Consider the following 27547-nt stretch of genomic DNA (forward strand, 5'->3'; position numbering starts at 1 on the left):
CTTTTAGGAGCTGAGTGACCAGGCGGGTTCTGAGTTCGAGAACTCTGATGTCAGATGGGTCATCACAGTGCCTGCCATCTGGAAGCAGCCCGCCAAGCAGTTCATGAGACAAGCTGCTTACCAGGTGAGTGAGAGGTGGGGATGACTGTCACCCCAGGCTCCCCAAAGAGGCAGCAAGAGAGCTTCCTTAGGCAAGGGGAAGGAAGGAGCTTTTTGACTTCTCTGCATGGCCCCAGGGGAGGGCCAGGGCTCAGAGTTCCAGGGAGGGCTGCCTGTTTTCTCTCTGATTCTGCCTTTCCAATGCAGGCTGCACTGTGAGGGCAGCTCTGAGGTTTTCTCCAGGTGTGTGGAGTAGAAGTGCGAACCTTGGGAGACAAGAGTGTGGCTAAGAAAGGATTAGAGCAAAGGCCAATGCCCCTGGACCATGGAGGCTGCCTGGGCTGAGGACTTCACAGTACAGGCAGGGAAATCAGGGGAACACAGAAGCATGTGGGGTTCAGGTAGAGGAGTGAGGACTGCCCCCTGAGGAAGCCACCCAGGGAATAGATGGCTTCTCCAGATACCCACTTCTGGGTTGGGGGGAAAGGGCTGCCAGTCCCTCTTCCCCAGGGCACATAATCACTGAGGTTAAGTGTGTGGTCACATGTGTGAACATTTATTTTCAAAACACCTGCCTGATGAACCCCGGGGCCCAGAACAGACCGAGCCCTCTGCTTTCCCTTTCTCTGTTCAGTGTGAGCAGCTGGTTCCCATTGCGTATCTGGCCAAATAGATTTGTTTTTAGACAGATGAAGGCACAGGGTGTGAATTCCAGAATGAGGCAACTTCTTCCAAAAGGGAGAATTGGGAATGCAGCTGGCCTGTGTGCCTGCAGAATCCCCCAGGCTCTCAGAGCTCCTCCCAGGAGGCCTGCAGGGGGCACTTGCCATGGGCCACTAGAATGCAGGATGTCTAGGAAGACACACAGCCTTAGAGCATTTCCCAGGATGGAGTGATTGCACTCTTGTTTCCCAAACTCTGGGAGGAATCCAGCCAACAGAAGAGTGACCCGGAAAAGAGTCAGTCAACTCTTATTTTAGGCTCTGTGAGTGGCATTTGGGGCTGGCTCTTCTAAGGACTGACTTCTTTGAGTAGGAAAGAGAGAGGAAGAGGCCCCTCAGGAAGCCTAACAGGGATGGCTCCACAAGTGTTAGCAAGGCAACCTCAGCCATGCCAGCTTCTGCATGAAGCCAGACAGCGTTGGTTCTGTTCTAAGCTCCAACAAGTGGACTGAGTCTCTTCCCTGTTGGTTAGGGAGAGTCACTTAAGGATTCTGGCATGGATTAGAAAGTCAAAAGCTGGATTTGGGAGCCAGCAGGGAGAGCCCCAAAGCCTACAGATCTACCTTCTTGCTGGACCAGGGCTACTCAAACTTTCTCCTAGAGCAAAGCCTATAATCTGTCTTAATGGTGTTTGATGATTTTGAAGTGACAAGGTGAGATGGGGATAGTGGGGATTTTTGAGTCTCTTTTTTTTGCCTCAGGGTTATCACTGGGGCTCAGTGCCTGAACTATGATTACACTGTTCCTGGAGGCCACCCCCGCCATTTTTGTTGCCCTTGTGTTGTTATTATCACTGCTGTTGTTGGATAGGCCAGAGAGAAATCGAGAAAGGAGGGGAAGACAGAGAGGGGGAGAGAAAGATGGACACCTGCAGACCTGCATCACTGCCTGTGAGGTGACCCCCGGGGAGCCAGGGACTTGAACCGGGATCCTTATGCCAGTCCTTGCGATTTGTGCCATGTGCACTTAACCCACTGTGCCACAACCTGGCCCCTGCTTTTTTTTTTTTTTTTCCTGTTGTTTATTTGTTTCCAAATCCCTTTTTAAATACTTTAACTTTTTAAAAATATATATTATTTATTTATTTATTTATGAGAAAGATAGGAGGAGAGAGAAAGAACCAGACATCACTCTGGCACATGTGCTGCTGGGGATCAAACTGGGGGCCTCATGCTTGAGAGTCCAAAGCTTTATCACTGTGCCACCTCCCAGACCACTAAATACTTTCACTTTTCCTCGTTGTTGTCACCTGAGTACAGCTACTTGTCTATCTGTGCTAGGTGTCTGCACCCCACACCCACCACCTGACATCTCCCTCCACCATCAACAGAGTACCCAGAGTCATTATCATTAATCTTAGGCCCTTCCCTCCCTTGTCCCAGGGTCATATGTTATAGCCCAGCCCTTTGGGGACTTCTGTGGTTTCACTGGTTGGTGGTGGGGGTAGGGTGAGGCGGAAACCAGACCAAGAGGGAGTGTGGCATCTTCTGCTGTGTGGAATCAAAATGAGACCTGAGAGATGAGAAGGGTCAGAGGCTCCTGGGCAGGTTCGAGGTGACCTGCACTTTTGGATGAACGTGAGCTGTGGGCTTTCTGAAGTCCAGTGACAGGCTGCAGAGGGGACTCTCCTCTCCCACTGGGCAGCTTTTGTCTGGTACAGTGTCTCTGCAGCTTGATTTCTGGCCTTTTGTCACTCTGATGTGACCCTTGTGCTCCTTTGGCAATCACTGAATGGATTTAAAAGTGGTGTGTGAGGACCATTCAACTGTTCATTCATTTCTTAATTAAATAGTGCCGGACTGAGGGGGGGGGGTCTTCTGTGTGTCGGGCCTTGACACCCAGTGTGACTGAAACAGGGGCCTTTCAGTGACTCAAAGTTGAATGGTCCCTTGAGCCTTTTGTCCTGGGACACAAAATGGAAATTGAAGCTTGTGACTCTGTGCCCAGCATCTCTGCACCCTTCCCTCTCCCCTTGCCTCAGAAACTAGTGTCTAAGATGGTTAATTTTGTGTGTCTGTGTGAGTGGGTCACACAGTAGCAAGACAGTGAGACATCATACTGGCTGTTTCTGTCATGGTGTTTTGGGATGCAGTTCAGATTTAAATCTGTTCATCTAGTCGAGCAAATGGGCCATATCCAGTCATTGGAAGGTCTGAGGAGAATAAAAGGCAGGAACCTCCCAGGAATATGGGGCGAATCCTCTTCCTTCACTGCCTTCAGACTGGGACTTGTCTTTCATTTTTCATGAGAGAGGGAGATTGTAAGCACATAGTCTACTGGATGACCTATCTCTTGCCCCCTGGTACATTGTTTCTCTCTCTCTCTCTCTCTCTCTCTCTCTCTCTCTCTCTCTCTGAACTGTAACTGAAACATCAGTTCTTCCTGAGCAACTAGCTCACCAGCCTTCAGAGACGACCTACCACTGTTTCTTGGGACTCCTGTGTGTCAGCTGTAAGACAGCAGCCCAACTGTATGAGACACATCCTTAAGATAAATTTCATTCTCTTAGTACTGTTGGGTCCTGTTGGCTCAGATTTTCTGGAGAACTCTGGCTGATAAGACACCATATCTTAAATCACACATCTTGGCCCAGCTGTTTATTATGTTTTTGACTTTATTTATTTATTTACTTTTAGGAGAGACCAGAGCACCACTTAGCTCTTGCATATGGTGGTGCTGGGGATTGAACCTGGGCTTCTTGGTGTACAAGTCCTGTGCTCTCCCACTGAGCTGTTTCCCTAGCCATGCAGCCAGCATCTGTATTCAGAGTGCTAACCAGACAGATGCCTGTATGAGCACCAATCAGGCCAGTGTTTGTTTCCTTCTGTATAGTGGCAACTGCTTTTCATTTATTTATTTATTTTCTTCCCATGTTGTTGTCCTTGTTGTCGTTATTGTTATTGTTGCCATTTATGTTGTTGTTGGATAGGACAGAGAGAAATCGAGAGAGGAGGGGAGACAGAGAGGGGGAGAGAAAGACACCTGCAGACCTGCTTCACTGCTTGTGAAGTGACTCCCCTGTAGGTGGGGAGCCAGGGGCTCTAACCAGGATCCTTACGCTGGTCCTCGCGCTATGAGCCATGTGCGCTTAACCCTCTGTGCTACCTACCGCCTGACCCCTGTGGCAACTGCTTTTCTACCCTTCTGCATACAGTGTCACTATTGACCTGATGCCAGACAGAAAGGCCAGAAGGGCAGGTGAGCTGGAGGGGTGGTCCCTCATGTTGACTGGGAAACAAAGGTATTCCGTTCACAGGTGGGGATGGCAATCCTCCTTCCAGCCCAAAAGAGGTGCCCTGAGTCCAAGTTCATACAGTAATGCCAGGGCTGAGCTTCAGTGATCCACCTGGAGGAGGCAGAGGCCTGGATGTAGGGCAGGAAACAGGGTTCCACAGCATGTCCCATGGGAGGGGGAAGGTCTGGATGGGTGCTTGAGGCCTCCTGCTCTGAGGCCTGGGGTCATGTCCAGAGCATTGCACACAGGCGCAGCCTCATTGATGTGAGAATCCAGAAACTCCTATATATGTTTTAAAAACTGTTTTTATATGCCAGCACTACAAATACACTGCTCCCAGCCGCCATTTTTCTCCTTTTTTTCTTCCTCTTTTTGATAGGATAGAGAGTTTTTGAGAGGGAGAGAGAGAGAGACACCTGCCGACCTGCTTCATCACCGGTGAAGCATTCCCCCTGCAGGTGGGGAGTGGAGGCTCAAACCCGGGTCCTTGTGCGTGGTAATCTGTAAGCCCAGCCAGGTGTGCCACTACTAGGCCCTAGAAGCGTCTCTTATGAAAAACATAGGAGAGGGTCAGGCGGTGATGCACCTAGGTAAGCACACATAGTACTATGCACAAGGATCTGGGTTTGAGTCCCCACTCACCACCTGCATGGGGGATGCTTCACAAGTGGAAGAGTAGGTCTGCAGGTGTCTGTCTTTCTCCCCTCCTTTCTGAATTTCTCTGTGTAGTATTGAATAAAATGGAAAAAAACAAAAAGGAAAAAAAAAAACATGGCCTCCAGGGAGTAGGGCAGTAGCGCAGCGGGTTAAGCACAGGTGGCGCAAAGCGCAAGGACTGGCATAAAGATCCCGGTTCGAGCCCCCGGCTCCCCACCTGTAGGGAAGTTGCTTCACAAGTGGTGAAGAAAGGATTAGAGCAAAGGCCAATGCCCCTGGACCATGGAGGCTTCCTGGGCTGAGAACTTCATAGTACAGGCTGGGAAATCAGGGGAACACAGAAGCATGTAGGGTTCACGTAGAGGAGTGAGGACTGCCCCCTGAGGAAGTCACCCAGGGAATAGATGGCTTCTCCCAGATACCCACCTCACAAGCAGTGAAGCAGGTCTGCAGGTGTCTGTCTTTCTCTCCTCCTCTCTGTCTTCCCCTCCACTCTCCATTTCTCTCTGTCCTATCCAACAATGACAACAACAATAACTACAACAATAAAACAACAAGGGCAACAAAAGGGAATAAATAAATATTAAAAAAAAACAAAAACATGGCCTCTAGGAGCAGTGGATTCGCAGTGCTCTGAACCCCAAAGCTAACCCTGGAGGCAATCAACCAATCAATGGCTAAATCTTTTTTATAATGTACTACACCAGATACCTTTAAACTATGTAGGAACATTGAGATGATAAGGAAGGACAGCTGATCCCTCTTCCGAGGCCTTCTGAAAACTCCCAGCATGGAGAGACAGCTGTCTTCAGAGCTTCCTGGGTAGGAGATAATCCAGTTTATTCCAAGAGGCAGTTTGCATACGCTGCGCAACTCCCCTGGGTCTCAGAAACCTGTTTGAATGAATGTTGTTGCTTGTGGACAGTGATGTCATCTAACAGAGTGGCTGCTAGTTCTGGCTTCCCTTCCTTAGCCAGCTGCAGCCAAAAATGATCAGATAGGATTCAAAACAGTACAACCATCCGGGATATCCAGAAGCAAAGCAGCCTGGGTCTCTGCAGCTTGTAGCCTGGCCCCTTCTCTCAGCTGCAAACACAGTCCTGGCAGCTTTTCCTGAACACAGCTGGGCCCACAAGCAGAGCTATTGGGCATGACAGCTTCCCTGTCCTTCCTGGAGCATGGTTTTCTCACCCACCTGCTCCCTTAGGGTGGAGCTCGTGACCACGAAGCAGGACTCTGAGAATCTACTGTGAGGTGCTTCTGCTGCCCTAGATTCCTGAAGGAGTCAAGTGGGGGTTCTCAGTTCAGACGCCATGTTTGTAGAAAGCCCAGGCTACATCTGTAAAGGCTTTTGGGTCAGTTTCACTGGGGCCAACAGGAAATCACTGCAGATGTTGACCTGAAGGTAGGTTCATTCATTCCTCCAGCATCTTCAGTTCCATTTGCAACTCCCTTTGGAAATGGGTCAGAGTTTTTGCTGTGTAGCTGAGGTCAGTCTAGCTGGGAAGACCTCCCCAGAGGGGTGTAGCAGGTGCTTTGGGGGAGGGGAGGTGGGACTCTGCTCCTAGAGGTGTCATTTATACCTTCGGGACATGGGATCATCTCCTGGAGTTGTCTGTCACACTGGGCACGCTCATGCCCTTTAGCATTGTAATACTTTACATCCCTGGACTTCTGGGTTTGTTTTTCTTTTTTAAAAAATATTTATTTAGGGAGTCGGGCAGTAGCACAGCAGGTTAATCGCAGGTGGCGCGAAGCGCAAGGACCAGCATAAGGATCCCAATTCGAGCCCCCGGCTCCCCATCTGCAGGGGAGTCCCTTCACAGGTGGTGAAGCAGGTCTGCAGGTGTCTATCTTTCTCTCCCCCTCTGTCTTCCCCTCCTCTCTCCATTTTCTCTCTGTTCTTTTTTTTAATATTTATTTTATTTATTTATCCCCTTTTGTTGCCCTTGTTGTTTTATTGTTGTAGTTATTATTGTTGTTGTCGTTGTTGGATAGGACAGAGAGAAATGGAGAGAGGAGGGGAAGACAGAGAGGAGGAGAGAAAGATAGACATCTGCAGACCTGCTTCACCGCCTGTGAAGCAACTCCCCTGCAGGTGGGGAGCCGGGGTTCGAACCGGGATCCTTATGTCGGTCCTTGTGCTTTGCGCCACCTGCGCTTAACCCGCTGCGCTACAGCCTGACTCCCAATTTCTCTCTGTTCTATCCGACAACGACATCAATAACAACAGCAATAATTACAACAATAAAACAAGGGCAACAAGAGGGAATGAATAAATATAAAAAATTATTTATTCCCTTTTTGTTGCCCTTGTTTTATTGTTATAGTTCTTATTATTGTTATTGATGTTGTCATTGTTGGATAGGACAGAGAGAAATGGAGAGAGGAGGAGAAGACAGAGAGGAGGAGAGAAAGATAAGACAGCTGCAGACCTGCTTCACCGCTTGTGAAGCGACCCCCCCTGCAGGTGGGGAGCCGGGGGCACAGTTGTACCAAGAAGGCGGGGGCTTAAGATTTATTACCTACAGATTCCACAGTGGGATGGGATGGCGGGGGCAGGGTGTACAGTGGGAGGCAGAGATCTGGCCTGGCTCACAAGCGAGCAGGGCATGGAGACTGGGTTAGCAACACCTGTAAGGGGTTCAGGTAGAGGGACTAATTTTTTAAAGACTCAAATTTTAAATCAGCCCTTTCTTCATTCCTCCCTCTTTTTTTATTTTATGTAGTGCTGGGAATGAATTCAGAGGCATAATATTGCTAACCAGCTCCAAACAGAAAATTGGAGGTCGTCCAATTAGAAAACTGGAGATGGTCCCATTTTCATTCTACCTCTTGACAGTGAGAGACTCCAGCACTGGTCTACCACCCATGGAGTCCCACCTGTTTTCATCTTTGGTGATCTAAGTGGTCATTTTTGTTTTGTTTGCTTTTAAAAGATTTATTTATGAGGTTTGGTGGTAGCATACCGAGTTGAGTGCACACACATTACTGTGTGCAAGGACCCTGGTTCAAGTCCCCAACCCCCACCTGCAAGGGGAACATTCCACAAGAGGTAAAGCAGGTCTACTAGTGTATTTCTCTCTCCCTTTCTACCTCCCTCTCCCCTTTCAATTTTTCTCTGTCCTAGCAAATAAAATGGAAGGAAAGCAAGGCTGCCAGGAGCAATGGATTTGAAGTACTGGCACTGATTCCAAATGATAACCTAGGTGGCAATTTAAAAAAATTATTTATGAAGGACACAGAGAAAAAGAGGGGGGGGGAGCTGAGAATCAGAGCCATCACTGTCACATATGATGCTGGGGATAGAACTCAGGACTTCATGTTTGAGAGTACAATGCTTCATCTATTCCACTACCTCCCTGGCTGACCAAGTGGTTATTTTAAAAGCTCCTCCCAGAAAAAGCAAAGATGAAACCTGTGTGAATCTTAACCTCAGGTCCTTATTTAAATGTCTAGACTAGGGTGTGAGCAGGGTTGTCAGACTGTGAAATGACTCCTCAGCAACAAGAAACAACAAAAATTGTTTCTCCTCAGAGTTATTCTTCTCACTCCCAGACCCCAGACCCCAGACCCCAGACAGAAGCCTCTGGCCAGGTTGATGTCCCAGTGGGATCCAGTCACAGTTGAGTGCCTCCCAAGTGGCCTTCCTTCCTCCTTCTCACACTGGGTCCCACCTGCCTCCCTGTTTGTTCTCCATCCTGAGCATTGGAAGAGTCTTCTGCCTATGGGCCCTGTCCTTAGCAATGGAAGTTCTATGTCTCAGGAAAGTCAGGACTCTTGGCCATCCCATTTGCTCCAGCCTCCATTTCTTTCTGCTTAAAATGAAGGAGTTACATAAAAGACCTCAAAGAGCATCCCCACGGCTAATATTGGAGCCTGAAGCCCTCTCCCCTCCTCACGTGAAGATGGACTAGGCGGAGGAGGGTTGTCTTTGGTGTGATGGCACTGGAGTGTTGGTGGTGGGTGTGGTGAGCCTTATACACATATATGTAGGTGTGAATCTAGATATTAATATATTTTCATATATTGCTAAGTCAATCAAGGGAAAGTAAGAGAAGAAAAAGAAAATCCCACACACATTCTATTATTGGGCTGTTGGAAAAGCCATGAGGTAGTTTTCTATGTTTTTTTCATGCAAAAATGTGTCATGACTTTTCTGACAATCCAATTAAAAAAAATCTTTTTTTGAGGAGGGGGGAGGTAATATGATGGTCTTCTGAGCCAACTTGTCCCTGGTTTGCTCATGAGTGTGGTCTAGAACCTCAGGGGTCTTCTCCAAAGGGGGTGTGGCAGAGAGACTGAGGTTCCCCAGGGAACAGCCATGGAGACAGCAAACATGGATGGTGGCAAGAGAAGGAAATGTCTGTTTTCCACCATGTTGACAATCAAGGAAGAAACCTTGTGGGCTAGAACAGTGTCCACAGGTGGGGACACTCCAGTCCCCAGGCTATGAGAAGCAGGCTGCCCTTCTCCAGGTATGGAGGGACTGTAACCAGAATGAGCCAGGTGTCACCAGGCTGGAGGGTTTCTGCTGTTGAAGGGGAAAGGTTTGAACGGGACGACTGCCAGCTGCCTTACACCCACACTTTAGAAAATTGGGAGGCTCTGTGGGGCTACTGGAGCAGCTTTTCCTGGGGATCCTCCTGGTTCTCTGCAAACCACAGGTCAGTGTCCCCTCGGGTGATATCAGGAGTTGCAGACACCAGCTCCAGCGATGACTGTTCCTGGGCCACCCAAAACTAGAATTTGCTCTTAGAGCCCAAGACTCCTTGTAAACTTGAAAGGAACCACCTGACTTCTGTCTTGTGATGGTTTTTGACGTTTGGGTGTGGGGGGTGGTCTTCACAGTTTGAGCAAAGCAAGTAGATGCAGAGAGCCCTGTGGCCCAGAGTGCTTTGCTTCCCCCAAGGGACCTTCATCTTCTTTGCTCACTCTGTGGTGTGATGTCTGAGTAGCTGGTGTGGGGCTCAGCACCTTACTGCCCTGGATGTTAAACTCCGTGATGACCTGTGGAAGGAATGTCCTAGACAAGCAGAGCATGGCTGTCCCTGCCTCAGGAGAAGTTCAGAGTGGGGGTGCTACCCAGCATGCCCCAGGTCCCAGCCTCTGCTTCTGTCTTGCAGGCCGGCCTGGCCTCCCCTGAGAACTCGGAGCAGCTCATCATTGCCCTGGAGCCGGAGGCAGCCTCCATCTACTGTCGGAAGCTACGTCTGCACCAGATGATTGAGCTGAGCGGCAAGGCCACGGTCAATGGGTACAGCGCCAGTGACACAGTAGGAGCTGGGTTTGCACAGGGTACCTCCTGCTCTCTCTTCCCCCTCCCTGCTCAAGCCCCCTCTGCCCCTGCATGTGGCTCTGCCTCAGATTAGTTAGCAGCGATTCCAGAAGTTCCTGGGGAGGTTGGCTTTAAGCACCTACCTGTGTTCAGCCACCTCCCAGCCCCCTACTCCTGACCCCCCGAGAATCCTGGTCAACTCAGTTTTCCCTGGTTCATCACCCACTTGACTTAGGAAGGAGAAGTGCTTTTCTCTCAGAACCCGAGGGTGGCCTGGCCTTGGCATTTTACCAGGCTCTTCATTTTTCTTGTCCGTTAACTGATTCCTAATCTAATCCCACTTGCGTCTTATTAATTCCTCTGTGCAGACTGTTGATTTATTGCTGACTCACTCACTGGGGCCGCTTCGTGTGTGATGAGCTCATTATGTGTCGTAGCTGTGAAGCTGGCGAGAGTTCCTGCCTCAGAGGGAAAGATGCTCATTTAGCTGCGGGGAGGAACACTTGCTGGGGGGGCGGGGGAGGGGAAGACCAGATTCACTTCCTCTTTGACTTTTTTTTTTTTTTTTTAAAGATTTTATTTATTTATTGATGAGAAAGATAGGAGGAGAGAAAGAACCAGACATCACTCTGGTACATGTGCTGCCGGGGCTCGAACTCAGGACCTCACGCTTGAGAGTCCAGCACTTTATCCACTGCGCCACCTCCCGGACCACTCCTCTTTGACTTTTAAAAACTGTTTTTCATATTAGACTGAGTTTCACATGAGAGAGCCTGGAGTATCATCCTGGCACTTGTGAAGCCACAGCTCAAACTGGGAGCCTTAAGCATGAGGAGCCCCATTAAGGAGCTTTTTAAAATAGTTACCTGTAAGCAAATCAGTTGTGATCTTGGTCCCAGAACTGGTTTCCCTGGCAACCAGGGCTTTATGGGGATGTGAAGGGCCCTGGAATTTGCATACATCCCCTAAGGTCAAGGTCAGTGAATATGGGTGGTGCCTCAGCTCAGACCTCCAGGCTAGTCAGTTGCCAGGTGAAGATCCCAAGGGCAGAAATATATCCCTCACTCACATCCACCCACACCCTGTTCCAGAAGGTCTAGCTAGACCCAGGAGGTCTGGACCTAAATATTTAGGACAATGGCTGGCTTATTTAAATTCCATTCTTCATTGTTTTAATTAGATAACAGAGGGGTGGCGGGGCTTTCTACCTTACAGACTGATTATTAGCTGTTCATAAATTCCTGTCAGAATTTACAAACTCTAGCGTCATGTCTCTTAACCCTTCTGAAGTTAAAAAAAAAAAAAAAAGCTCACCTTTGAGAGAGGGGGAATCTGTATTTGGATTATCGCTGGCCATGAGAACTGAGTTTTTTATTCCTTGTCTGTCATCTCCACACCACATCCTGTCTGTGTCCTGTGTCTCGTGGACACTGCTCTGGCTTCCTTCACTCAGAGAGCCTTTTGCAGTCTGAAATCCTCAAATGGTGGCCCGCCACCCCTTTGAAGGACAATGAGGCAGAGTGTGCATTACAGCTTTACTATTAGAACCTCTCTTCCATAAGAGGGGTTACTGCTGGGGAGAACTGGCAGATCACTTGATAAGGAGCACTTGGAGGACATGGCTGCCTGCCTGAGACTCCCAGGCCCTTCTGGACTGTCCTGGTGGCCATGTGGTGACCATCACAGGGCACAGTGGGCTGGCGCTTTCTCTGCGGGATTCGCCATCCTGTTACTTTACTCCAGAAAGATTTAACGAGATAGGAAATGGTGACTTTTTCTTTTTTCTTTTTTTTTTTTTTCTTTTCTTTTTGGCAATCTCGGGCTTAATTTACCTGAAAAACTGGGAACGTGTTTTGAGTGCTCTGAACAGGTTTGATTAGTCTTGCTCGGCTGTTCTTTATGAATGTCATTCTGTGAGTTCATCTAGATTATTCTAGCAAACCAAGTGCCTACTGCAGGTTCTGCCATGTCCATTCATCTGGAGCCAGCACCAGGGACAGGAGAGATACCTCAAATTTGGGACTCCCTCCTGGGCCTCAGGGGCTCTGTAGTCAAGGCCTCTCTGTTGGAGTCTGGGGTCTGGAGAACTTGAGTGGGCCGACACTTTTAATTCTAATCCCCCAAAAAGGTGGGGTTTTGTTAAGCAGGGTGCTCCTCCTTGCTGAAAGAGGCTCCAAGCTCAAGGGTCACCAGCAGGAGGATGTTTGTGGAGGGCACTTCAGAGCCCACTGCACCTGCTTAGAGGCAAACGTGATTGGTGAGGGGGACAAGACTGTGGAATGAGGAGTGGTGGGCACAGCTGTCATCGGTGAAATTGGGGTACATGGTCTGTGATAGGCACCCAATCTTCTATTGGGTGCTTTGTCTTCATTATCACCTACTGTGTCCTGGGTGTCATCCTGGGTGCTGAGGATTAAGTCTGCCTCTGAGGAGCTCGGGCCAAGTGTTAGCTCCAGATTGTGGGTGAAGAAATCGAAGCCCAGAGGGTTTAAGTGATTTTCTCGAATTTTCACTTTGACTGTGAACTGCTGCATCACCCTCGTGGTCCTAGGGTTCATTCCAGGTTACATGACAGAATAGGGATGGGGCTACCCTCAACCTTCCTGGTCTGGCTTTCTTAACTGTATGGTCAGGTCGATTTTTGTGTGCCTTTCCTACCTCACAGGGCTGTTGGGAAGTCTAAGGGAGGTGAGATACTTTCTTGCAAGGCATCACAACCACCCAGGACCCCGACGCCACCCAGGTTATCCCCCAGAGATGGGGAATAGCTGAGCCTAGCCTCCCTGGCTAGCCTCCCTGGCTAGGTTCAGATTTTGGGACTGAACTGCCACCTAGTGGCTGAAGAGTACATCGCTTTCAAATGGGTCTAGAAACAGCTCCTGTCTAAAGCCCAGATTAGGAAAACATACCCCAAGTTCCTTGTTGCCCTCAGAGTTCCGTGATGTGAAATTGTTTAAGCACATTGCAGGCTGCTTGGCAGACAACTTCCTCCCTCTCCCTCGCTGGAACAGCAAAGCAAAGATACCAATTTGATTTAACCCATCTTCCCTAAAATGTGTCACTGGAGGAAGAACCTTTGTTGGGGCAAGTTTTTTTTTCCTTTCTTTCCCTGCAGGGCATAGGCCAGAGGTGCCATGCAGATGTACAGATGAAGGGTGGTAGCTCTAAAATTCTCCAGAAGAGCTGGCACTGTAATTCTCCATCTTATATCTGTATCATTATTCTGATCGTGTCTCACTGAATGTTCTGTCCCTGTGTCTCCTTCCTCATACTGCTGCCTGCACTGGCTGCGGATGATTGCTTGCTTTTTTCATGCTTTCTTACTCATCATTTTCTTCCTGTCGGCCACTAGCTAAGGAACACATACGGCGTAATCGGCAGAGTCGGACCTTTTTGGTGGAGAATGTCATAGGAGAAATCTGGTCCGAGCTGGAGGAAGGTAGCGTCCTTGAATGTCCTTTTGCCCTTGCTGTGTTTTTTTTTTTTTTTATTAACGCTGCTGGCAAAAAAAAAAAAAAAAAAAAAGCATTCTTGCTCATTCCTTCTTCATAAGATCTGTTGGGTCTTAAAAAGACCAACTCACCCAGGAAGAGCTATTATTTTTATTTGGAGCCCATAATTTTGCATGGTGTAAGACCATGCAGACTCTTCCACAGCAAGGTCTAATGGGAACCCACCAATACCACTGTAAGTATTGTGTGGAAACAGCAGAGCGTTTTATGGGGGCCATTAACTTGGAAGGAAGCTGTCCTCTGGTCTTTGCCAGGTCTGCAGCCACAGCGTGTGGACGTGAAAGCTTTTTTCTTGAACATCATTCATCCGGGTCCTTTCTCATCCGTGCTAACCATCACTCCTGGGCAAACACTGTCCCCTTCTCTTTAGTCATTAGTTGTGCAGCTAATTAGCGCCACCGGTGTGCTCATGGGAATGCTTGTACATGGCACTCAGATGAGTCCACCAGATCACTGCCCACTCACCTGTTCCAGGACTGGCTTGACATACAGTCTAAATAAAGCACAACTTTTTTTTTCCACACTAGGTGACAAGTATGTAGTTGTGGACAGTGGAGGTGGCACCGTAGACCTGACGGTGCATCAGATACGGTTGCCAGAGGGACACCTGAAGGAACTGTATAAAGCAACAGGTGAGCTCTGTGTCACTGACTTTCTCACAGGCACTCAGTTATTTCCTTCATTCCTGTCAGGTTCTGTCAGTCGTTCCTTCTCTCCATGCCATCAGCATGAGGGATTGCTGGCGGGAGAGAACAGGGTCACCTGCATGAAACAGGAGAGCAGCATGTATTAAATAATGTTTTTTAATATACACATCACTGTGACTTGGGGGACTTGGCATAAATTGAGCCTGGTACAGGTTCTGGCCACAGGAAGTGGTTTCTGAAAGGATGTGGTTTTAATTGATTTCCCCAGTGATCTGGTGCTTTGGTGAGGCTTTCTGGGGGACATTCTGGGGCTGGACTCAACATTGCTGAGCCAGAAGACAAGCTCTTTTACTTGGTATGGGGGATGGAGCCTGGGAATCCTGGGGAATCTGCTAGCTTTCTAGACCCTGCCTGGCCTGGGGTCTTTTAGATGGGAATATCAGGGCGCTGCTTGTTAAGTTGAAGACATTAGTCTTATTTAAAATGCATTGAGTATTTTTAAATAGTTGTTATTAATGATTTAACAATGGTTTAAAAATCCTGCCTGGGGGAGTCCGGCGGTAGTGCAGTGGGTTAAGTGCACAAGCGGTGAAGCAGGTCTGCAGGTGTCTATCTTTCTCTCCCGTTGTCTGTCTTCCCCTCCTCTCTCCATTTCTCTCCATCCTGTCCAACAACGATGACATCAACAACAACAGTAATAACAACTACAACAATAAAAAAGGGCAACAAAAGGGAAAATAAATAAATATTAGTTTTTTTTTAAATCCTGCCTGGTTATAATTTCGTACCTGCCATGCTGTGTGCAGCTCATCACAGCTGTGACTGAAGGCCCTATACCCCCTTCACCCCTCCCCACCCAACTATTAGCATAATTTTCACAAAGCCTAAGAGTTTAGTTACTAAAGTGATTTCTGTTCCAATGAGTGAAACCACCCAGTCATGTATTTCACCTCCTTACATGATTCATTCAACATAATCACCTCTCAGCTCCATCTGTCTTATCCCAAATGATACAATAGCATCTTTTTTAAAACTTTTTAAAAACTTTTTTTAAACAGAGTAGTAGTCCATTGAACACACACACCACCACTACCACCACCACCACAATTCTTTTAGCTGGTTGTCTTGTCAATGGACATTTAGTCTGATTCCATATCATGGCTACTGTGAATAGCAAAAACATCTAGGTTGCTTCAAGGTTTTATCTATTACAAATTGTGCTGCAATAAACCTAGGTATATACATATCTTTTTGTATGGGTGTGTTTGGCTCAAAGACTGGGTGGAGAGAGCATGCAATCCCAAGCACAAGGACCTGAGTTCAAGCCTCCTGTCCTCACCTGCAGTGGGGAAGCCTCACAGGTAGTGAAGCAGTGCTGCAGATCTCTGTCTCTCTCTGTCCTTTCTGTCCTCCCTTCCTCCCTCACGTTCTATCTGTTCTGTCAAATAAACAGTAAAATCACATTGAAAGAAAATAAAAAAGAATAATAGCAAAAGGCAATAGATTCTAAGCAGATGGTTGAAGAATGCTTATTCTAGATGACATCAGGCATGTTCAGGGTGGTATGGCCATAGACAAGAATGATAGGAAAAAGTTCCTCTGTGGGGGATGAGAAGAATCTAAGGGCTTTAAAGAATAAGTGAAAATATAGGAACTACATTCTGCTTGCTTCATAGGTGCTGTTTCATGTTTCAGAGAATCTGGACTTTTTTTTTTTTTTTCTCGAACTTTGGATTCCTTTGCTGACTTTTTTTTTCTTTTCTTTGAACTTTTTGGCTGTATTTTGTTCTTGACTCAGGTGGACCCTATGGATCTTTAGGGGTAGACTATGAATTTGAAAAACTGCTGTGCAAAATCTTTGGAGAGGATTTTATCGAGCAATTCAAGATCAAGCGTCCTGCAGCCTGGGTTGACTTAATGATTGCCTTTGAGTCTCGAAAAAGGGCAGCTGCCCCAGACCGAACTAACCCTCTAAACATCACCCTGCCCTTCTCCTTCATCGACTACTACAAGAAGTTCCGTGGGCACAGCGTGGAGCACGCCTTGAGGAAAAGCAAGTGAGTTGGGCTCACTTTGGGCTCAGGATATCCTGGGGGTGGGGTCGCAGTACTGGTGGATAATCGTAATGGGAAGGAAGGCGGCCAGAATGGGGACTTACAATTATATTCCTATGCACCTGCTGTGTGACCTGGGTCAAGTGACCCAGCCTCTTTGTTTGCTGTTTTCATCTGGAAAATGGAGGTGTTCACCCCCACTTGTCTCAAATGGTTTTTATGAGTATGATGCGAATTCCTCTTCTATTCGAAGTGCCTAGCAAAATGCTGAAGACTTGCAAAGTACTAAGTGTGTGCTAGTTCTTATTATGCACTAAAGATATAAGCTTTAACAAAGCAGAGAAGTTTGCCCATTTTGGCCAAAGCATCTGCCACAGAATAGCCACATGCACAGCATATAGTTGTTGAAAGAGTTCTGTAGGAGTCTGGCTTTCCTGCCATGCCAAATCTCTTGGCTGCAGGTTGTAGCTTAGCTTATTACAGCATGGATGTATCTGGAACATGCTTTAAGGCTGAATATTAAAAAAAATACTAATAGACAAAAATCATAGGTCTCTCAAAATCGTTTGATCATAATTTTTCACACATGCACTGTCTGAAAGGAACCTCATTAGCAGCGCCAGCAATTGTCAATTACAAAGTTCCCAGCCGTCAGCCCTCCCTCCTCCACCAGTCATTCTAGCTCTCCTCTAGATTATCACCTGGTCCATGGGTGTGTCAGCACTTACAGGCGATAAGGGGGAAAATGATAACCCCACCATGCAGTCACGACTTCAAACCACTTCAAGTCCCACTTCAAGATCACCGGATAGCTAGTCAGCACTAACATTTTCCAGATAGTCTTGCTTTCAGTTTGCACTTAAAGATAGTCTTCCACTGTAGTGCAGTGGGTTAAGTGCACAAGCGGTGAAGCAGGTCTGCAGGTGTCTATCTTTCTCTCCTGTTGTCTGTCTTCCCCTCCTCTCTCCATTTCTCTCTGTCCTGTCCAACAACGATGACATCAACAACAACAGCAATAATAACTACAACAATAAAAAAGGGCAACAAAAGGGAAAATAAATAAATATTAAACTTTTTAAAAAAAAATCCTGCCTGGTTATAATTTCGTCCCATGCTTGTGTGCAGCTCATCACAGCTGTGACTGAAGGCCCTATACCCCCTTCACCCCTCCCCACCCAACTATTAGCATAATTTTCACAAAGCCTAAGAGTTTAGTTACTAAAGTGATTTCTGTTCCAATGAGTGAAACCACCCAGTCATGTATTTCACCTCCTTACATGATTTATTCAACATAATCACCTCTCAGCTCCATCTGTCTTATCCCAAATGATACAATAGCATCTTTTTTAAAACAATAATACAATAATATAATAATACAATAATAATACAATAGCATCTTTTTTAAAACTAACTTACAGATAGTCTTGCTTTCAGTTTGCACTTAAAGGCAAAACACGATGGTGAGCCGTGGCAGTTGTCTTCCCAGTCTCTTCAATTCCAGCTGGTGTATAGATTCCCTCCCTGTGTTTTCTTGTAGTTTATTAGGTAACAATAATGAAACATAGAGGCTGGGTGTGGCTCGCTGTGTACCCTGAAAACATACTCCTTTTCCTGTCTCCTGACATTTCATTTTATTAAAAAAAAAAAAAACTGGGTAAGTGAAGCTAGGGGTTTCATTAGGTTTCGGTGTGAATGTATTTGTCCAGTCTCCACCGTGGGTGGTAGGAAGTATTCTCACATTCTCACATCAGGGAGCACAGCGTATGTTCCTGTCACTTCTCTGCAGTTATGGCCATGGAGCACTGATGCCTTGATTCATTAATTCCAGGTGGCCCTGTGATTATGTCTCGGGTCCCTCATTCCTCCTTCAGTCATTAGCTGGAATCCTCAGGAGAGAAACAAGTATTCGCCTTAAGGATTCGGTTTCCTGGCACACAGCTCACATAGGCAAAAGAAAAGAAACGTTGGCTTCTTTCCCTCCTCTTCTAAAGCTTTTGGAAAACAGTGGATTTTCCAGCTCTCTCCAAAGTGACTAATGAGGCTTTTCCTTCTCCTGTGGAGGCCTGGAGGAAGTATCCTTAAGAATCTATAGGTTTAGGATGGGGCAGATAGTATAATTGTTATACAACAGGTTTTCACGCCTGAAGTTCTGAAGTCCCAGCCAGGTTCAATCCCCTGCAGCATTAGAAGTCAGAGTTGTACAGTGTTCTGATTTTTTTTTTCTTTCCTTAAAGAATTATGTAGCTTTAAAAAGCATATCTGATATAGTCTATGGCAGTTATGTCCTTACTGCTGCTTAAGTTATTCCATCTGGGCCAGTAGGAGCTTCTTCAGATTGGCTCTGGAGTCCTGTTGCCATGACAGTCTTTGCCTTCTGGTACATGAAGTTGGTTCTGGCTTCTCTTGTGCATTTCCTACTCAAGACCTGGAATCAGGCCCCTTTATGAAGGGGCCTTATTATTATTTTTTTTTAATATTTATTTTATTTATTTATTCCCTTTTGTTGCCCTTGTTGTTTTTTATTGTTGTAGTTATTATTGTCGTTGTTGGATAGGACAGAGAAATGGAGAGAGGAGGGGAGAAAGACAGACACCTGCAGACCTGCTTCACCGCCTGTGAAGCAACTCCCCTGCAGGTGGGGAGCCGGGGTTTGAACCGGGATCCTTACGCCGGTCCTTGTGCTTTGCGCCACCTGCGCTTAACCTGCTGCGCTACAGCCCGACTCCCCGGGGCCTTATTTTTTTTCTAGTGAGATTTAACTCTAGGTTGTTTTGCCCCTTGGAGCAGGGTTCAGCCAAATTCTTTCCAGGTGGGTGTATTTTCAACCACCACCCTCCCCCCAAACTGGGGCCTGCTCAGTTCTGGAATCTACCAGCTCTCTTGCAGGAGAGAATGGCCACAGCCAACCTGGGTTACTCCATACCCATCTCCTTGTCCTTTGGCTAAGACCATGGACTAAATTTCTGGTCTGGGAGGTCCAGCAACATCCAGAATTTGATGCTGAGAAGCAGCTAGTGTGTGCTTTGTTCAGAGACAGAGAATCTCTTTGCTTTACCCTCTTGAACTTGAGCCTGGGTGGGGTTCACACTGCAATAAGCAGTACCTGGCAGTTCCAAAAACTGTTCCTATTTAGCTCCCGCTTCAGAAGAAACCCAGCGAAGGAGGGAAGGCAAGAGACATGGACTTCCAGCTAAGATTTCCAGATAAGAGGATACAGAGAAAAATGCTGGGCAACTTGCCCCAAGTCCAGGAACTGCTGAGTGGTGAAGGGCAGGTTGGAGCTCAGCAGTTCTGTCCCCTTCTCCTCCTCCTTCAGGCCGGCACTCTGTGTATGCTGCACCTTTGGCAGAAGAGTGAGGGTCTAGTCTCTTTGTCGAGTCAGGTGTCTGCTGGGCTGAAGGAGAGCCCCTCCCCCACCTCGTGGCCTGAGGTAGGAGGACATTAGTGTCTTCACATGAGCGGACAGGGGCTGTGGTGGCTCACTTGGTAGAGCACATGTGTCAATCATCTCAGTGACCCAGGTTCAATCTCATGGTCTCTAGTTGTACAGGGGAAGCTTCATAAGCAGTGGAGCGGTGCTGTCGGAGTCTCTCATTCTGTTTCTGTCTCTCACACTCTATGAAGAAGAAAGAGACTAAAGAGAGAAGAAATGAAGGAAATTCAGTGTAGGCGCTAAGCTCTGGAGTTAACTTTGGTGACAGGAGAAAATATATATTAAAATTTTTTTAATGTGGTTATCCAATAGAGAGATTGAGACCATTGACTTGTCTCTTGGATTTTTTTCTTTAGTCTTTGGATTTCACTGTCCCAGGGCAAGGTTGGCCACAGTCCAAAGCCAAGAGAAGCAGGAGCACTGTGTCTTAGCTCTTGACTGTCTCGGAGACCAGGTCCCGGCAAAGAGCTGGGACCTTCCAGACCCCTCTCTCACCCCCTAGATACTCAAGCTGCTCTGCTTGGGCTCAGCGTCTGTGCCTGGAGTGTGGGGTCTGGGTGGCATTGACGCACCACTTGTTTCTCTGTGCCCCACCCCACAGCGTGGACTTTGTGAAGTGGTCCTCACAGGGGATGCTGAGGATGAGCCCGGATGCCATGAACGCCCTCTTCAAGCCGACCATCGACAGCATCATTGAGCACCTCCGTGAGTGTCTGCCAGACTCCACTGCCCCCAGGCAGGGCCAGGACAGGGGGATGGGTCTTCTGCTGCCACCCAGCAGTGCCTGCAGAGCCGTGCTGGTAGGGGGTTTGGGCTGGGAGTCACAGTCTGGCCTGGGCAAGCCATGGGCATGCACGTGGAGGGAGGTGGCGGGGCATGGGTTCCAGATCACGCCCCACCACCATATTCAGCACAGAAGACACGGAGTCTTCCCACAGCTGAGCATTCGGCTTGGCTTCAAAAACACCAGACAACTGGGAGAACTAATATCACCCCCTAAGTCACAGACCCCAGCAATGTATGACATAAACATTGTCAGGGCCTGTAAGCCCCTGTTGGGGAGGAGGCACTGGTGTGTGGACCAAAGGAAGGGAGCCCACAAGAAGGCACCCAGATTCTGGCTATGCAGTGGCCTGCTTCTTCAGCAGTTGCCCCAGAGACATGCAGTATCTGGGGACGTTTTGCAATAGACTTCCTCTCCCCCACCACCACCCTGCCTCCTCTGCTTCCTACTCCTCACAGGCCAGATCCCAACCATGAGACCGAGCTGGGACTTTTAGGAAAACTAGAGAACAATGCTTAAAAAAGCTGACTTGGCTTCCTGAGCCCTCAGTCTTGGAGAGTAGCAAGAGCTTTCATTCATTCACACATAGTGTAATTACTAGCTATAAAGATGATCAGGATCCTTAGCTAGTAAGGATCCCTTTGTTTGGGGCTGGGTGGTGGCATATCTTATTAAGTATATGTTACCATGCACAAGAACTAAGGTTCAAACCCTCAGTCCCCATGTATGGGGAAGAAGCTTCACAAGCGGTGAAACAGTGCTGCAGGTCTCTCTCTCTCTCTTTCTCTCTCTCCCACTCGACCTCCCCCTTCCTCTCTCAGTTTCTGTCTTCTCTAGCCAATAAACATATATTTTTTAAAAACTGTAAAAAAATGTTATTTATTATTGGCTAGAGGCAGAAACTGAGAGGGATGGGGGAGGTAGAAAGGGAAAAAGACAGACACCTGCTCATGAAGCTTTCCTCTTGCAGGTGGGGACCAGGAGCTTGAGCCTGAGTCCTTGGGCACTGGAGTGTGCGCGCTTAACCAGGTGTGCCACTATCTGGCCCCAGTAAATAAAATAGTAAAAAACAAACAAAAAACCTTTGTTCTTTACTCCTGAGCTTATTTATGTACAAAACCATTAGACAGTTATTGTTATCATGGTATTATTTTAGAGACAGAGGTAGAGAGAGGGTGTAAGAGACCGCAGCACAAAAGCCTCCGTGAGTGCTTTGTGGACTGGGCTTGAACACAGGTCATGCACATAGGAAAGCAGCACACTGTCACTGTGAGCTATTTTGCTGACCCTATTTATTTATTTTTTAATTTTTTATTAATATTTTTATTTATTTATTTTGTAGATCCAGAGAGAAATTGAGAGGGAAGGGGGAAGATAGAGACAGAGAGAGACACCTGCAGCCCTGTTTCACCACTTGTGAAGCTTTCCCCCTGCAGGTGGGGACCAGGGGCTTGAACCTGGATCCTTGTACACTATAATGTACTTAACCAGGTGCACCACCACCTGGCCCCAAGCCCAATTTATTTATTTATGAACAAGCAAGAGAACGAGCGAGAACCAATGCTTCACTCTATGGTGCAAGGGAATCGAACTCAGGACCTCTCATGTATGCAAGCCCAGCATTCTACCCTCTACTCAACTTCCTGGCCCGCAAGGTCTCTGGGGCCTGGGAAGTACCTCAGTGTTGTGTGTTTGCCTCACATGCATGAGGGCCTGGGCTTGAGCTTCAGAACTACAGGAAAGCAACAGAAATGAGTAGACCTCATGGAGGACAGAGTAATCATGCTTTGTGCTGGGGGTGGTGTCACACTCAGTTAAGCACACATAGCACCAAGCACAAGGACCCAGTTTTGAACTCCTGCTCCCCACCTGCAAGCAGGATGTTTCACAAGTAGTGTAGCAGGTCTGCAGGTGTCTGTCTTTCTCTCTCCCTATCTCTCCTTCCCCTCTCAGTTTCTCTCTGTTCTGTCCAATAAAATAGAAAAAAAAAACAGGAAAAAATGGCTGCCAGTAGTAGTGAATTCATTGTGTTAGCACCAAGCCCCAGTGATAACCCTAGTGGCAATAAAAAGAGAGGAAAAATGAAAAAGTGAGCCAGGGTAGTGGTTTAGCCTGAGGGACTGAGTTCAATCCTTAGCATCAAGTAAACATAATGAAGATAAAAGGCCCTCTCTGTAGGAATCCCATCCGTTCACTACAAGCTCAGGGTAGTGAGCCTTCCCAAGTGGTCTTGTCCATGCTCCCCCATATTATCAGGTTACCCTGGGTCCCCCAGCTGCTGGCTTTGAGTGACAGGACATTGTCCCTTGCCTTCCTTCCTCAGGGGACCTGTTCCAGAAGCCCGAGGTGTCCACGGTCAAGTTCCTGTTCCTGGTGGGTGGCTTCGCCGAGGCACCTCTCCTGCAGCAGGCTGTGCAGGCCGCCTTTGGGGATAAATGTCGCATCATCATCCCCCAGGACGTGGGCCTCACCATCCTTAAGGGCGCCGTCCTCTTCGGCCTGGACCCCGCTGTCATCAAGGTGCGCAGGTCCCCCCTCACCTACGGGGTAGGTGTGCTCAACCGCTACGTGGAGGGCAAGCATCCACCCGAGAAGCTGCTGGTGAAGGATGGCACACGCTGGTGCACCGACGTCTTCGACAAGTTCATCTCGGCTGACCAGTCGGTGGCCCTGGGCGAGCTGGTGAAGCGCAGCTACACCCCGGCTAAGCCCTCCCAGCTCGTCATCATCATCAACATCTACAGTGCCGAGCACGACGCCGTGAGCTTCATCACCGACCCCGGCGTGAAGAAGTGTGGCACCCTCCGTCTGGATCTCACAGGCACCGGGGGCCCAGCCGTGCCTGCCCGCAGGGAGATCCAAACCCTCATGCAGTTTGGGGACACGGAGATCAAGGCCATGGCCATCGACGTTGCCACCTCCAAGAGTGTCAAGGTCGGGATCGATTTCTTAAATTATTAACCGACCCTCCCCCCTGCCACCTGCCATCTGCCCCCTGCCCCCTTCAGACTCAGTGCACCTGCATCTGCTGACCTCAGCCTTGGCTATCCTCCCCTTGCCCCCTGACCTTGACTTTGACCTTTGCCACTGCCCACCTGGATTTCATCAGGTAGGATGAGAATCACCACCACGGAAGAAACAACAAGGCACTTTTCTGAGGGCACACTGGAGTGAGAAGGAAAAAAAAAATCACACTGAAAATGAAGTTTGGAAGACAGAATTCAAGAAACCTGGAAGAGTGGTGTACCCAGCCCCGGATTTGGTACGTGTCTGCAGCCATGATAGGGCTGTCAAGCAGCATTTAGGATGCCCTGTTACCATCTCAAGAGTTGAAGTGAGATCTTGGAAGCAGGAGAGTCTTCATCAATTCCAGCTTCCCCTGTCTCCCGCCCCCCCCCCACACACACACATACATTTCTTTGGGACGGCAGTCAGTCTCAAATACCAGCCATCTGCTGTCAATTTCTTTTCCTCACTGTGTGGGAATCTGGGATAGTTTCAGCTGGTGGGAGGATTGCCTACACTAGGCGCTATTTTAGGCTCTCGTCATTTCGATTCCAGAGAGGTTTAGTGAAGCGAATCTGTAGCCTTGGCTAACTAGCTCACTGGGGTTTCAGTGGGAGAGTTAAGACCTTAGCATTTCAGCAGATTAATCTCACCCACCTCCACCCCCGTGGAAATGGGCGTTAGAGGTACTGACACATTCTAGATGAGACGCTGACAACATTCCCAGAATGCCAGGTCCTGATGTCTGATTTCATAAGTAGTTCTAGTTAATCTTCCTAGGAAAATTAACTGGCAGTCTGTCTTGTTCTCATCACTACACTCAGTGATCTGGCCTCCCGCCCCCAACCTTAAAAATCACATGTATTTTAAATTAAGCCTCTCCTACCAGCTCAAGTTCTGCTCCCTAAGACTTTGGGTCAGTTATCCCCATATTTTGAAAGGCCTACATTGGTGATGCATGGGCAGAGAATCTGTTCTATGAAATGTTTCATGAAAATCTTGTGTTCATAAAGCCTGTCCACAGGGGCCGGGTTAAGTGCTCACATTACAGTGCGCAAAGACCCAGGTTTAACCCCTTGGTCCCCACCTGCAGGGGGAAAGCTTCACGAGTGGTGAAGTAAAGTGCAGGTGTCTCTCTCTCCCCCATCCCTCTCAATTTCTCTATCAAATAAATAAAAGCAAATAAAGCTTGTCCAGAGGAAATTTGTAGATCTCTGCTGGATGAGCTAGGGTCTTTGAGAGCAGATCAATGTGTCAATTGCCTGAGAACTTCTTGGCTCTTGTGAAACATGGTTTCTTGGCTTTTATGAACTAAAATCAAGAAGAGCCAGTTTTGTGGGGAGGCTGATACAGAGACCAGAATCTGTCCTTCAGGGCTTCCTTAGGGCCAAAGTTTATGCGGAAGAGGAATAGAGATGATCTCTTCACACCTTGCTTGCCCTCTTGTGAGTGGAACTGGGGACTCCACAGGGCTGGGAATGGTGCTTTTATCCCTCACAAGAAGGACCTGTGGTGGAAAGAGATCAGAAGACAGACCCTCTAAAAACAGGGCCAACTGAGGACAGGAAAAAAAGAAAGCTGAATCTGATTCGCAGCTCTGCTTCTGATGTATTCAAAACTGTCTTTTACACCTGCTGGAATTTGTTCTGATTATAATCACTGCAGGCATAATGAATGAATAAACAACGAATGAATGAAGGGAGGTTGGGCAAACTTCAAACACACTAGATTCACAAACCGCCATTGTCATAGCCAATCTGCAGATTTTCACAGTGTTTCCAATCTCATTTTTAACATGTCTTCCTTTTCACATCACCTGCTGCAGGAATTCCTTGCTGTAAAGTCAAAGACCAGTCCCATGAGAGAGAATTGCAGGATTTCAAATCCCAGTTGCTAGGGTTCTCTTACTGCCTACTCTGCTTCAGAAGCTAAATGTCCTGGGTCTTCCTTTTGGTGTGGCCAGCCATATTCTTCAGAGATGACTTTTCAACTTAGTTACAAGTAATATAATTTTGTGTACATAAAATAGTAAACTATTGTATAGTTTCCTTATTTCTACAATGTGCTTTCCCTGTTTAAAAAAAAAAAAAAGAAGAATGTTCTTTGGCTTTTGCTGACATTGCTACCTTTAATTTCCCAGTTTCATTTAACTCTGCCTGCTGATCACTGATTTGGACCAGTCCTAAGTGATGGACTATTTTTTGCAAGCCTGGCCGATAGACAGAGATGCCTAGGGTCAGCATAGGTGAATGGAAAAACCACCTGAATCTACAGCTTCATGAGACCATTACACACACACACACACACACACACACACACACACACACACACACACACACACACCTGCCTACAGAGTTACAGTTCATATTGAAAGGGGCATAGTAATGTATTAATTCTCCTGTCTAGTACTGGAGCTGAGTATTTAGTTTCCATGAGCAATATGACTGTGCAGAAAAATCAAACACAATTCTTTGCAGAGTCTTCAACTGATCCTGGGAAGGGAGGACAGAGGGTGGTCCATTGTGTGTGTTACCTTTTCTCTGTACACCAGGGCCAAAGGAAGGGACCAAGAATACACAAACCTAGTTTTTCTACTGGATTCCATGTAAGAATGAGTAATAGAGATAAATCCTTCTTCTCTGGCAAATGTAGGACTTTTCTTACTCACCTTGCCCTAAGGATGTCTGCTTGTCTGCTTTTTCTCTTAAATGAGCTAGTTGAATTGGCAGTGTTGTCAAACAGATGATGGAGAGGGGGATGATCATTTTACTGGAATTCCTTCTGGCCTCAGAAATGCAGCCCCAAATAATCCAACTCCTTAAAAGCTATCTCCAAATCCACCCCTCCTCCCTGCTTCCCCCACAGAAATATTCTAGAATAAGAGCACTGGATAAGTATACTTGGACATATTATTTCTAATCTTAGGAAGTTTCTAAAAGGCCTGTTATCCCGTTACTCGGTTGTCCCTGGTGTCCAGGCTTCTTGGATGCAGAACTGTCAGAGGGTTTCCTTTGTGATTTTTCTTTCTGTACACACAAGAAGGCACTAATAAATGCTGAATGATAGACAAGTTCCAGACTGACAAGATAGGGGAGAGGAGGAGACATCTTAAGTGGCTTTACAGAGTGATGGCTGAGTCCAGATTACAGAGCCTGCCCTACCTTTAGGATGTTATTTAGCTCAAGTTTAGCTTTTAGAGTCGAGGTCTGGTGAATTGCCAGGGTATCAAAGAATTGCATGCACCAATATCAACAGGAGTCAAAATGCATTACTAGTTGAAGATCGAATTTCACATTGTAGAGATGAAATAGTATGATTAAGCTGCGTATTTATTCTGGGAAATGGCTAAAGTGGGTGGCTAGTATTAAAGCTGTTGGCCATAATGTATTGTTCCCCCTCCCCCCATCTGCTTGGAATATGGAATATATTCTAAAATACCAGTAGGGTCTTGTTCACTACATGAGAAATCTACACTTTACAGAACTTCGCAGCTCTTCACAACTTCACACAACTATATTTGCAAATTCTGTCTTAATATAAGATAGAAAATAAAGCAAAACTTTGGATCTCAATGGCTCTGAATTCTTTTTTTCTCTGTACTCCGAGTTTGTCAATGGAATTGGGCCTGCTGTACGGCCAACTTGCTCCTCCTCTTTCCAGTGGGACAGGCCCCTGAGAACCAAGATTCCATGAATGTCCATGAGACAGACTTTCCCTCCAAGATCTAGGATGAGCGCCTTGCCTCTCTGGTACTGTGCAGACACTCAGCTAAGCTGGCTGCATCTAGAGCCTTAAATTTATTCTAAGCTCTTGTTTCTGGATCACCCTCCACCATTGTTTCCAGAAACTTCCAGAAAGCCTGAGTCCTAGAGACTAGAGAAAGGTGTAAATGAATGTCTTACCAAGTAGCAAATTCTACTAACCTCCCTTTGTAGTTCAACTCCCAGGAGAGTTGGGATAAAGAAGTCTGAAAAGAAGGCACCACCAGATAAACTTAACACTGGCGGGTCATTCCCCAGCCACCAGGACTTCCAGATCCTTCTCTGTCCTGGGAGCAGCTGCATGAACAGACATTAACTCAACCCCTCTGGGTCCACAATGGGCATCGTGTTATCTTGGA

The 27547-nt window shown here is 47.4% G+C and overlaps 1 protein-coding gene and 1 long non-coding RNA gene across 2 annotated transcripts; one reads left to right on the forward strand and one right to left on the reverse strand.

Moving 5' to 3' along the window:
- Nucleotides 1-26999, forward strand: HSPA12A (heat shock protein family A (Hsp70) member 12A). Its single transcript, XM_060171219.1, has 7 exons — nucleotides 1-124; nucleotides 9840-10011; nucleotides 13344-13430; nucleotides 14031-14135; nucleotides 15949-16207; nucleotides 20239-20342; nucleotides 22745-26999. The coding sequence occupies exons 1-7, from the start codon at nucleotides 104-106 to the stop codon at nucleotides 23380-23382; spliced, it is 1386 nt and encodes a 461-aa protein (XP_060027202.1). The 5' UTR covers nucleotides 1-103; the 3' UTR covers nucleotides 23383-26999.
- LOC132532740 (uncharacterized) lies at nucleotides 10426-13344 on the reverse strand. Its single transcript, XR_009544639.1, has 2 exons — nucleotides 12901-13344; nucleotides 10426-11489 (listed from the first exon to the last, which is right to left on the reverse strand). It is a non-coding gene; the product is annotated as an uncharacterized LOC132532740 (long non-coding RNA).
- Nucleotides 27000-27547: the final 548 nt, after the last annotated feature.

The sequence above is a fragment of the Erinaceus europaeus genome, chromosome 14 (genome assembly GCF_950295315.1).
Source record: "Erinaceus europaeus chromosome 14, mEriEur2.1, whole genome shotgun sequence".
Taxonomy (NCBI): Eukaryota; Metazoa; Chordata; class Mammalia; order Eulipotyphla; family Erinaceidae; genus Erinaceus; species Erinaceus europaeus.